Source organism: Martes martes (genome assembly GCF_963455335.1).
Source record: "Martes martes genome assembly, chromosome: 11".
In the NCBI taxonomy this organism is placed as follows: domain Eukaryota; kingdom Metazoa; phylum Chordata; class Mammalia; order Carnivora; family Mustelidae; genus Martes; species Martes martes.
Window position 1 is genome coordinate 4922472 of NC_137899.1, and position 12055 is coordinate 4934526.

The 12055-nt window shown below is 54.9% G+C and overlaps 1 protein-coding gene across 2 annotated transcripts in view; it reads right to left on the bottom strand.

The window, feature by feature from the left end:
• Window positions 1–2612: 2612 nt before the first annotated feature.
• Window positions 2613–12055, bottom strand: part of GRB10 (growth factor receptor bound protein 10) — a 173679-nt gene continuing 164236 nt past the window's right edge. For both annotated transcript variants that reach the window (XM_080818250.1, XM_080818251.1), the window contains exons 17-18: window positions 6602–6695; window positions 2613–5429 (exon numbers count right to left, since the gene is read on the bottom strand). In XM_080818250.1, the coding sequence (XP_080674376.1) occupies window positions 5283–5429; window positions 6602–6695 (241 nt within the window). In that variant the 3' untranslated portion in view covers window positions 2613–5282. The remainder of the gene's footprint in view (window positions 5430–6601; window positions 6696–12055) is intronic.

A 12055-nucleotide genomic window follows, 5' to 3' on the forward strand; every position in this document is an offset into this window, starting at 1 on the left:
GTGCTCCCAAGGGTGCTCCCGGGGGTGCTCCCAGGGGCAGCTGCAAGGACTTCTAAATTAGCCTCAACATTTCCCAACAGCCCACCAATAACTCTCCATGTAGGAGCTCAGCAAGTCCCCGATGGGTCCAGGAAGGATAAAAATACAGCAGAGGCATGCCCCGTAAATCCCGGGAGCCACGGTGAGCTGGAGAGGATCTCGCCTACCGGTAGTGGCCCAGGAGCGAGCATTTTATTGCCGCGTCCAAGACCTTAATTCCAGAAACTTCAGAGGGGCCTGGAGATGTGGAGCCTCAAAGCTCCGAAGGTGAGTCTGATGAAAGGGTAGGCGGAATTCCCTAGCGTCCCTTTACAGGGTTGTTATATGGTTCCCCCCAAAATGTGGCAGGGGGCACAGGCCTGTTCTCGTGACAGCCTTCGAATTCCGCGTGCTGGTGGGAGCCACTCTGAGTCACGTGGGGCCCGGCCCCATGGTGCCCTCTGTCCTCACTGAACAGGACGCTCTGGGAGCGAGGCCAGGAACGCCTCTGTACTGGGTCATTGCGGAGGTGCCTGTTTGGGAGAGAAGGTCATGGAGCCTCATCTTACAGCAGGACTCAGGCGGTACTGAGGAAGGTCATCCATGTCCAAATCACCCCGGGAAAAAACCTCAACCGGCTCGGAGATAGAGCACAGTCAGATCAGATGCAGAATTGAAAGTAGCGCGGTAACAGAATGTTAAGGCCGCTTCACTTTTTACACCAGATACAAAATTATGCGCATCTCTTCCCTCTAATTAAAAAAGAGGCCAAGAAGTGCGTACTTGGGGAACCGGTGGTCTGGGAGAAGCCCCCGGTGCTTTCCTCACGACGCCTGCCTTAGCTCGGGGACAGCATTCTGTCGGGATTGGGTGGGAATTCCAGAACGGCATCAGGAAGGCTCCCCGTTCCTCGTGTGAGGGCTCGCACAGAACCGTCTCTCAAGAAGCAAGGCGCGGTCCGCTCTTACTCCCGCAGGGGAAGAGGAGGCTGTGTCCTCAGACGAGGACCGATGTGGTGTCTGCTTACGCTCAGGGTCCTCGTGTGCAAACACAGACACGAAAGCTACCCTCCGTCTGGAGAGAGCATCACCAATGGGACTAATCTGGGCCATAGAAAATGGACCCTTCCCACCTCTGGCTCGGGCCGGGAAATCTGGTCCTGGAGCCGGCGGCTATCACATTGGGAAGCGTCCTCCGCACAGGGGGTGTTTGGAGGTTGGGCTACGCAGACACCGTTGAGTTTTATACACAATACACGTTTCTTTTTTTTTTTTTTTCTAAAGATTTTATTTATTTATTTGACAGACAGAGATCACAAGTAGGCAGAGAGGCAGGCAGAGAGAGAGGAGGAAGCAGGCTCCCTGCTGAGCAGAGAGCCCGATGCGGGGCTCGATCCCAGGACCCTGGGATCATGACCTGAGCCGAAGGCAGAGGCTTTAACCCACTGAGCCACCCAGGCGCCCCTATACACAATACACGTTTCTGATGCGAAACCACTGTCATTCCATTACAACCGGGAAGCAGGGTGGGCCAAAGCCAAAGGAAGGCAGTGGACAGTCCTTCTCTAGCGGCAAAGGGGAAGCTAGTATGTGTGTGTGTGTGTGGGGGGGGGGTGCAGGTGTGACTTCGGGCGGGGGGTACGCTTAGTCTTGGGTCTGAGGCTGAGCTTTGCTGACTCAAAGCATCAACCAGACACAAGAGACGGACCCTCCTCGATCTCGCCACCCACTTCTGTAATGCAGGCATTTGCTGTCATTCCCCGGGACCAGCGCTGTCCCACAGAAGGAAGTTTCCACCATGACGGAGCATTCTAGATCCGCACCGTCCATCATGATGGCCACCAGCCACTTGTGGCTGTCGAGGACTTGAAAATGTGGCTAGTGGAACCGGAACTGAATGTTTCATTTTATTTTTATTTAAATTTAAGTTTAAACAGCTGTGTGTGGCTGTGATACGGTATTGGACAGCTATATTCCTAAAATACAATAGGGTTTGTATTTTCTGAGAGAATTTGTCGTCACTCTTAACGTCAAAGAACAGAAGTCCGGAACAGCCCAGAACGACACTGTGGTAATCTGCAAGAGAGATACCAAAGGAAAAATGTTCTATCGCCAATTCATGTGTCATTTTGGGAGATCTGTCAGGAAGGCATGTGTGACCAGAGGCAGGGAGAAGAGTTAGTCCCTCCGGGGAGGCCCTGGGGAAGCAGTGACACGGGGCATCCATTCTCCGTCCTCCTGCCAGCTTCTTTGATTAGAAACCTGGATCCAACCCACGGTCATGGTCCCACTGCAGCACCAACCACGCCACTGGATTTCTCAAATGCGAACTGGTTGTGAGTTCCTTGAGGTGTTTGCAAAACCTGAGTGGGGCTCGGACCACCTCTGAATCACTTTGCGGTGGAGGTTCGGGGAGAAGAGGTGGCTGAGGTCGTCGAGGCAGGGATGCAGAGCCGCGTGGCCCGCGTGTCACTCACGAACTCCTCTCCGACTAGCGTCTAATCAGCACAGAGAACCACGTTGTCTCCAAAGGTTTTCAGGTGCGGGCCCGCTGGAGTGTCCCCAAACACAGAAACAGACACAGGGGCAGCGGAAAACCAAGAACACCGTAGTCATGTTTATTTCTAATTACAAGAAACAGACAGTCCCTCATTTGTACAAAAATACCTGAAAGTTTACAATTAGGTTCACAAGCTGCAGAGCTATGTACAGAAAGGGGCAAAGCACGTGGAGTCAAGGTTTTGTCTCGTGATACCTTCAGCATTCCCTGAAACTGTCCACACGTCCGCTGCGTCACCGGCACTGCGAGCTCGCCCGGGGACTTCACGATCCCCCGCGAGCAGGTCCCACCCCGGACAGCTGCCTCAGTTGGTCAGACTGTCAGGCATTAAGTGCAGAAAAGAGAAGACAAAACAGCTAGACTGAGGCACGCATTTCTCCAAGGTTTAGTGAACAAAACAATGTTCCGGAACTCGAAAACCTAAGGTACCAGAGATCACTCATTTCAACTCCAGTACCCAAAGGGCTGGGTATTTCCAACTAAGTCCAGGCTGCTATGTGGGGTTTTCCTTTGAGAAAAGAAAATCACAGGCGAGAGACAGAGAAAAAGAGAGAGAGAGAGAGAGAGAGAGAGAGGGAGAGAAAGTCAACAGGCTCCAAAATGACCCTGAGCTGTTCCGTTTACATTCATGTCATTTTAAATACAAAAATAAAAGTCGACCATCCTTCGCCCCTGGTTGGCCAGACCAGGCTCCCATATCCTCGAGGGACAGGCTGCTTCTGGGTAGAATTCCCAGGCACCAGACATAGGGGCTCCCACCCTGCACCCAGCAACACACAGACCGTGAGTCAGGGTCCAGCTTTCCCGCTCCTCTTAAATAAAATGCACGTTTACAAGTACGAGATGCCACGGAGGCTGGCCGTCCAGCGGAGAGGGCCGTGAGAGCCTCATCCTACAGGTCTACGCACGGGGAAAGAGAGATCGCCGCATCGCTCTCTGGTTCTACTTCCAATCAGTGAAGAGAAAAATGTCTAACGGGAACTGAAGACCGGCTCCGAGGGGCAGCGCCCTGGCGGCCGGCGGCCAGGAGGGACCTGGGGGTCGGCTGACCTGCAAGGGCCTGAGATAACCGGCTATAAAAGGAAGAAAATGCGACGGAGCGTTTATGGCTAAAAACGTTTTACTAAAACTTCTGCCTTTGCGTAAGTAGACATGCCTGGAAAACAAGCAGAGTGAGGCCTGTAAACTAAAATACAGTGTTTCTACACCTTTGAGGTCCCGGGAGCACAGCAGTGCCACCGACGCGGGTCCCGTGGGTCCCACCGGGGTACACGCTCGCTGGGGGCACGGCGGTGGGGCAGAGGCAGGCACCTGGGGGGCCAGTCCCGCGTGGTGACCCATCTCCCAGGCCCGTCAGGGGAGACCTTTCTGCTTTGCAGAGACCGCAGATAAAGCCGCGGCCCCTGTCACACCTGGTGACTCAGCTACGGGGACGGGGCGGGGGGGGGGTTAGCCAGTCACTGTGTGACTCAGTCCCCCAAGGGGGAAGCAGTGCTGTGTTGACCAGACTCTTCTGAGCTCCAGCCCGCCGAGGGGGGCCTCCGCCTGGGCTGGCTTACGGGGCTTTTCAGCAGGACAGAGGTCATCGAGTGAGGACCTATCCATGCCGGGCAGCAGACGTGCCCTTTCCTATGTTCACGTCTTTATCACCATGGAAACCCTCGGGCCACCTCCGGCGGTCAAGCAGGTGCCACTTTCCTTTTCGATCCTTTAACCCCGGAGGGACGCCAGCCAGGAAAGGGCCTGAGCCGCGGTGGGGGGTGGGGAGTAAGGCAGCGATCGTTCTAGAACAAGCTGAGAGGGGGCAGTGGACACTGGGTGCTGGGGCGGGGAGGGTCCCAGGGACGCTCCCCATGTCCACTAGAGGCGAGGCCACTCAGCCAGGCCATGCAGTGGGCCAGCGAGCTTTCCAGAGCACCCCAGCCTCCTGAACTGTGGAGGACACACATGTAACAGGTGTAGGGGGCATCTGTGCACATGAAAGTGACGGACAGATGGGGGTGCCCGACTGCATCCACACCGGGGGTCCAGCGCCCACTACAGGTGACACCTGTGTCTTTAAAAAAAGGAAAAAAAAAAAAAAAAGCTCTTCAAGTATTCTGCGGAGGGCTGGGGTGGTTTGTTACCTGGGAGCCGATCTGCCTCCGGTCACCTGCACCGGGTGGGGACCTGGAAACACCTGGGGGCCCGGATTCGGTCTCTGGAGTCTGTTCCTCGCCACGGTCCCCGTGTCCCGTGTGCACGGAGGAGCCGCACCCTCTCCTACCGGGGCCGAGGGCAATATTGAAAACAAAGAAGGAGTGCAAAAAGTGATCGATACAAAAAAGTAAACATATCAGTTTTAATTGTCAAGATTATTCCAGGGCAAGAGTTCATTTCCAATTACGTGTCTCTGGTTCTCGCTCCTACGTGGCCCAGCCAAGACGATCCGTCCAGTTTCTTTCCTCCCGTTCGCGGTTGCGCTCTCCTGCCTCCCCGATCTCTTCGGCGTTTGGGGCGGGGGGGGCGGGGGGAGGCAGCCCGCAGCAGATCCGCAGCAGCAAACTGTTGCGGGAGTCCAACCCCGAGTCCCTCTTGGCGGGTGGGCCCTGACGGACCCCGCTCCCCGGGGCGCAGAACAGACGAGTGCTCTCGGCGACGCGCGACCCCCAGGCCCTGTTCCAGTGTCAGCTTGCTCCTGTCCTCGGCCAAGAGTCAGTGTGAGGTCATAAGGCCACTCGGATGCAGTGGTGCTTGAGTTTGCAAGGTAGGACCCCTTTGTTGAGCTGATAAAAGTCCACGAGCTGGATCAGGTCAGAGAATTTGGTGTTCCCGTCGTCAAGGCTGAAGAACATCTGCCCGTCATCCTCGCACTAGAGGGACACAAGGACATGCGCCGAGTTATGGGCCACACGCTTGCGGACAAAGAGTGCGACTATGGGGTCACCGCAAGGGATCGGTGAGGGCAGGAACCGGCAGTGCTTTCCCAGGTCCTGCCATGGTGGATGTCAGGTAGCCATTTCCATCAAAATGGAGGGACCCCATGGTACCTTCTAGAAGTAGCAACCTTCCTAAGGCCGGTCTGACCAGAGAGAGTAAGGACTGCACTGTGGTGGGAACACGTGTGTACGGAGCAGATCAGTCTGAAACCTCTCCTGATTAGTAACTCAGAACCGCTTCCAGACTCCAAAACACAGCTGAAGGCACGAGTGCACCCCGTATTCAAGGTTTTTTGCTTTCAAGTCTCCAGCTACTATCCCTAAGAGGCTTCCAGAATATGGGGTTATCTGGGAAAACAGCACTACCCACTCCGCCCGCCATGTAACAGGTTTTCTTTGATTTGAGGCTGAGAGAATGAGAGATAATGTAAGGCGGGGTCGGACAGAGCAAACAGGGAAGGAAGCGCTTCCCCTCGGGCGACGAGTCCCAGGTTGGCACCGAAGGTTCGTTGCAGTCTGGGCAGCCTGGCCCCGGGCACACTACCGAATGCCTTCACCCTTCCGCTGCCTCATGGGCAGAGGGAGAGCATCATCGGGACTCGGCAGGAAGGCTCCTGGAAAGCTAACAGGACTCCCCTGTGATCCTCCCACTCCCATCCCTGCGGGACTCCTGAGACGCTGAAGTCCTGGGATCAAGCAAGCTTCAGCCCCGCCAGGTGTGAGCCTCCCAGAGCTTTCTTTGCTACTGGACAGAGTGGGTCTCTGAGCGGAAAAGACCTCACCACCCTCTTTGGGCAGAACATGGCCTGGGTTGGGGCCCCACAGGAAACATTTTAGGAATGTTATGACCTGTAGACTTCATCACTTAAGAATGTGAAACACCTGATGTCAATTTTGTATACGTTACCCCCCAGCTGATGACTTCTGGGAGGTGTGTTCCCAATTTCAAAAAACAAACCTATCAGGGGACTTGGAGAAGCATCTCTCTGGTCAGCTTGGACCTGATATTTAACGACCCTTAGATCTGGTTAGTTTGGGGTTTGAAAATTGCATTCGGAACAACCCCAAGAAACGACAAGGCTCAGTGAGAAGTTTTCGATACTTACAGGTAAGATCTGGAAATTTTTAATTTTCTGATGATGACAGAGCGTGAGCACAAAAGCCTTTGGATTGCTCTGGCTGTCTCGGAGGAGAAAAAGCCTGGGGATGGAAAAAATCAGCTGACTGTACATTTTCAAAAATCCGGACCTGGGATGTGGGTTTGTATCTTTGCGTATGCACGCGCACACGTGCACACACACACACACACACACATGCACGCACGTGTTGCCCCACTCCTGAGGATAAGAGAGCCTTGCAGACGGTACAGTTCAGGATGCCTGAGGATGGGCTTCTGAATGTCATCCTCCACTGAAAGGATGCTAGGGCCACGGCTGGGCAGGTGTACCCTTGCGGCTAGAACGACATGTGCCGGGAAGTCATGAAGTTCAAAGTTCAAAGGGCCATGATCCGGGATACAGCATCGTAGTAATATCAGACCCGACAGATTACAACCCAGAGAATAAAACAGGAATCCAAGAGTACCTTCCGATACTGTAATAAATGAGCAAGTAGATTAAGAGAGGAGGAGAGGAGCTCTTCCTTAAAACAGAAGGGAAGCTAAATAAACAGGAAGAAATGATGGGCCCGACGCTATCTGGCCACCGGCGCGGGTTCCCACCGATGAAGGACAAGGTCGTCAACAGATGCAAACATCAGCAGATGGAATTTGACGAGAAACAGAATTTTCGTTCTCAAACCATCACCCCCCAGCACTTGTTGATACAAAGGGAAACACAGCGACTGTCCATCGGAGGAACCCGCCGGTACCGTCACCGCCGAGTATGCAAGGCAACACCGCCAGGAGTGAGACACCGACTCTGCCCAGCCAGGGGGGACTCTGCGTCCCCTCCTGCAAAGTGACCCGGCTGAGCCCCAGAGCACCCGGAGGCACCCAAGCCGAGGTGCCCTCTGTAAGAACCGGCTCCTTCCTGTGACACGTGTCCAGGAGGGACAAAGGCTAACGAGACGTACCTCCACAGGAGCATTTAGAATTACGACATTTTCGTTCCCCGTGAAGGATGTGAGAGGAGCCACTGGCAAAACCGGACCGAGTGTGTAGGAGCCACGTGGATGTTTACTTCCCAAGTTTTAAAAAAAGGTTTTATTTTTCTAATCTATTTTATCTATTTGATAAAGAGAGAGAGGGAGACAGAGAACACAAGCAGGGGGAGCGGCAGGCAGAGGGAGAAGCAGACGCCCCGCTGAGCAGGGAGGCAGATGCAGGCTTCCATCCTGGGACCCCGGGATCATGACCGAGCCAAAGGCAGACGCTTGCCTGACTGAGCCACGCAGGCGCCCCTACTTCCCAATTTTTACAAGGGTACTGTGGTCAAATAGAAGATAAGTCCTTGTTCTTACAAATTTTCTACCGAAATAAGCAGGATCCAAGGGACATCATGCTATCTGGAACTTACCTCCCAAAGGGTTCAGACAAAAAGAGGAGGGAGGGAGGCTATGATAAAGCAAACGGGCCACGGTATTGGCAGCGGGCGTATCTGAGAAAACGCACACAGGAGATCATCATAAGACTCTGGCAACTTTCCCATGACACCAATTTATTTCAGGATAAAAAATACATAAAAATCTCAGTAGCACAAAGAAGTAGAAATCTTTGCTCTTCCACAAGCACACCTGGTGTTCGTTGAGAAGGTAGCTGTACCCTAGGAAGGAAGAAAGAAGAGCCCTAACGCCAGAATCCAGGTGACAAAGAGCCTTATTCAAGGCAAACAGTGCACCATCTGCTACTGGACTCTACTATTAAGATGGAAACCAGATAAATAGGACGGCCAAGTCCTGTGTCAAAAAGGCAGAAAGGTATTTTATTTTACTACAGGACTTCTCAGAGCCTTTAAATGGGAATATCCACCGTGGACGCCGTGGGACTGGAGCACCGGGTTTTGCACTCTCGTGTGACCACACACCCCTTATTCCAGTGTTCCCAGGAGACATTCTTCCAAATTTCTTCTGGGAGACCAGAGTCCCATGACTCGTGGGGCAGGCAGTCAGTGCTAAGAATTGCTGGCCCTGCGTGGAGGGTTAGGTGTGGGGCGTCTGCCACGCAGAACCCTGAGAGGCCAGGGGGTCTTCCCCCTCTCCTGGGCATAGCCACACACCTCGGCTGTCCACCTCAAAGATCTGCCTTATGGGTTATTTCATTCCAAAGAAGCCACCATCCCAGCAAAAACCCGGGAACCTCCTGGACGCCAGGCTGTCCGACAGGAAAAGCTGGTCTGTCCCTTACTCTCCTGTCAGCTTAGTTAGCTCCCAGGCACTTCGTGCTGCAGACAGGTGTACCGCGGCGGAACGTGGCCCTGGAGTGGCCCGGGGAGCGGGCGGGCACCGCCCCACACCTTCCACCGGGGGCAGGACCCTGGAAGGTGCTGAGGTTTCCCCAAATGCTTGGGATTTATAGCTTATGCCCAGTGGCTGTCTGTCTGCAACCATTATTATCTCGGAGGAACCCGTGGTCTGAAAAGCATGTGGCTCCGGACTTTGCGGGATTCCCAGACCTGCCCTGGATCAGCTCTGTGACTGGCCTGTTCTGCCTCGGGCCGCTCGGGACGCTCGACCTACAGGAGCCCAGGAAGCCAGTGATTGATGGCCCAAGGGACCTCTGCAGGGACAGGTCCCAGGAGGACGGCGTGGCAGGCAACGCGGTCAGGTCAAGAAATCTGGAACAGAGGGATGCCTGGCGGCTCAGTTGGTTAAGCAGCTGCCCTCAGCTCCGGTCATGATCCCAGGGTCCTGGGATCGAGCCCCCCGTCGGGCTCCCTGCTCCGCGGGAAGCCTGCTTCTCCCTCTGCCCCTCACCCAGCTCTTCTGCTGTCTCTCTCTCTGACAAATAAATAAATAAAAATCTTTGGGGGGAAAAAAAAAAAAAGAAATCTGGAACCCCACACAGGAAGGAAAGCGGTGAGGACCACGGAGCAGGGAGATCTTGCAAATATGCCCCCTGGGGGGCTCCTGTGCAGGGCGGCGGGGGTGGGGGCACTGACATCAGTCCGCGGGACAACCCAGCTCAGGGTCATAAGTGAGGCTCTGTGCGCTTGGCAACTCCTTTAGTCCCCACCATGACCTTGTCATGGTTCTCATTTCAAGATGAGGGCAGCGGGCACGGAGAAGTTAAGCCAGTTCCCCAGGGGCTAGCAGCCAGCCTTAGGCACAGAGGAATCCCGGCTTCTGGGATCAACAGGACCACGGGTAAGATCGGAGGAGGCGTGTATAGACGGTTCCCTCATGGCTGCCGAGCGCTGTTACGGTGCCGATGGGGGCACTGTGTCAGCCCTGGGACAGGACCCCCGCCCCCTAACACGGGGGTCCGTGGGGAGCTGCAAACAACTCGAATCTGGACAGAGAAGTTCCCTCCCCCGCAGGGGAGGACTGGCGTGCTCCTTGGGGCTCGCCGACAGCACGGAGCTGGAGACTGGGGGCCGCAGGGGGCTGGGCCGGGCCGGGCCCCAGTGTGAGCAGGGCCGGGGGGGAGGGCAGGGGACAGAGCCGAAACGCTGCAGGAGAAGAAGTGAGCCACAGCGGGCACTCAGCAGAGGCCACGGCGCTAGATCTGCCCTTGGAAGAATCCTTCTCCGGGTTGTGGGCTGGCTGTGGGCGGCAGGAGGGAAAGGAGGCGGGCACCCGGACCCCGGGGGTTTCAAAGAGCCCTCCCCACAGGGTGGGCTCCAGGCTCCCTTGTCTCCTTCAGGTCCCTCTTCCTAACTCCCTGTGTCTTTTGAGGTTAAGGCTGACTTTTAGTCATTCTCTCTGCGTTGCTGGACTCTCTAAATCGTCTTCCCTTCATTATCTCTGCAGGGATCAGTCAAGATTAGGAATTGATTATTTCATTTACCTTGTTTTCCCAACACATTTCCTGCCTAAGCGCCCAGCAATTAACGGACGTCTAGCCTCATGGTGATGGTACCAGAATGGGTCCCATTATCCTGCCCTCGTTTGGGCCAGCCTGACACCAGGGCTGAAGGTTATACTGGAGAGAAAGCCCGGCTTATTAATGGGGCAGACGCCAGGGGGCCGGCCGGTCTGTGGGAGGAAAGATGACAGGGACGCTCATCCTTGTCTGTGGGCCTGAACGGACAGAGACCTCGCCGACAAGGACTCTAGGAAATGGTGAAAAGACCAACACGTTTTTTTTTTTTTTTTGAACAGGCACTGACAAGGGCACCTAGGAGCTCAGTTGGAGAAGCCTCTGCCTTCGGCTCAGGTCCTGATCTCAGAGGCCTGGGATCGAGCCCCACATCGGGCTCCCTGCTCCGCTGGGAGTCTGCTTCCTGCTCTCTCTCTCTGCCCCTACACCCCGGCTTGTGCTCGCTCTGCCTCTCAAATAAACAAAATCTTAAAAAACAAAACAGAACAGGTACAGACCCACAATTTCGTGGCCCGAGTGTGCTGAAGGATCGCACGGCTCCCACACACAGGGGCAGCCCCTTAAAGGCAGAGTGGGCCTGGCTGGGAATCACAGGGGAGCGTCCTCTGATCACACATGTCCCCACACGGCCTCTGAGGTTCCATCCACCATGTTCCAGAGGGACACGGGTGCCACACTGCCCCAGCCCCGGGAGGGACACGAGTGGCCATGACACCAATCCCATCCCCTCTGGAACCTTCACTTTTATGGCACTCTGATGCCCCCTGGCAAGTGAACCACCAGGCTTCCTCGGAATGAACCCCACAGCCAGTGTGGTCACCTCATCAGAGCACCGTGGGGTCCCTTCTTAATGCTGCTCAGGGCTGCGGATGGGTACGGTCTGTACAGAAAGCCCAGGAACCTACATATCCCTGCACGCAAACGCTGTCACTGTTCGGTTTCCAGATCCTTAGACGGGCCACACCCTTCAGAGGCGCATAGGGGAGGAGGACTCACTTCTAAAGCTTTAAAAGAAGGGCTGTTGCTGGATAAGGGTGACCTTTCAAATCAGTAATTTTGGAACAATGGGACAGCCTCACAGGGAAAACAAATAGGACTCGTTCTTTACACAGCATCCCGGCATACATACATTCTGAGCGCATGTGGGATCTAGACAAACAAAAAGGAACACCGGGAGGGAAAAGCTGGAGAAAAAGACCGAAGGGAAGAAGAGAAACAACAGGAATCTGAGAGGAGAACAGGAGCCAACTCCTTTACGGAGCGGCCGGAACCAGCACGCAAGGGCCCAAAATACAGGAGGAAAAGGGACACAAATGATAAAGGCGACTACATAAAATTGGCGTCAAAAAGCCTGTACAGGGTGGCCTGGGTGGCTCAGTGGGTTAAGCCTCTGCCTTCGGCTCAGGTCATGATCTCAGGGTCCTGGGATCGAGCCCCGCATCGGCTCTCTGCTCAGCAGGGAGGCCTGCTTCCCCGCTCCCCCCCGCCCACTCTCTGTCTGCCTCTCTGCCTACTTGTGATCTCTCTCTGTCAAATAAAATAAATAAAAATCTTAAAAAAAAAAAAAAAAGCCTGTACAACC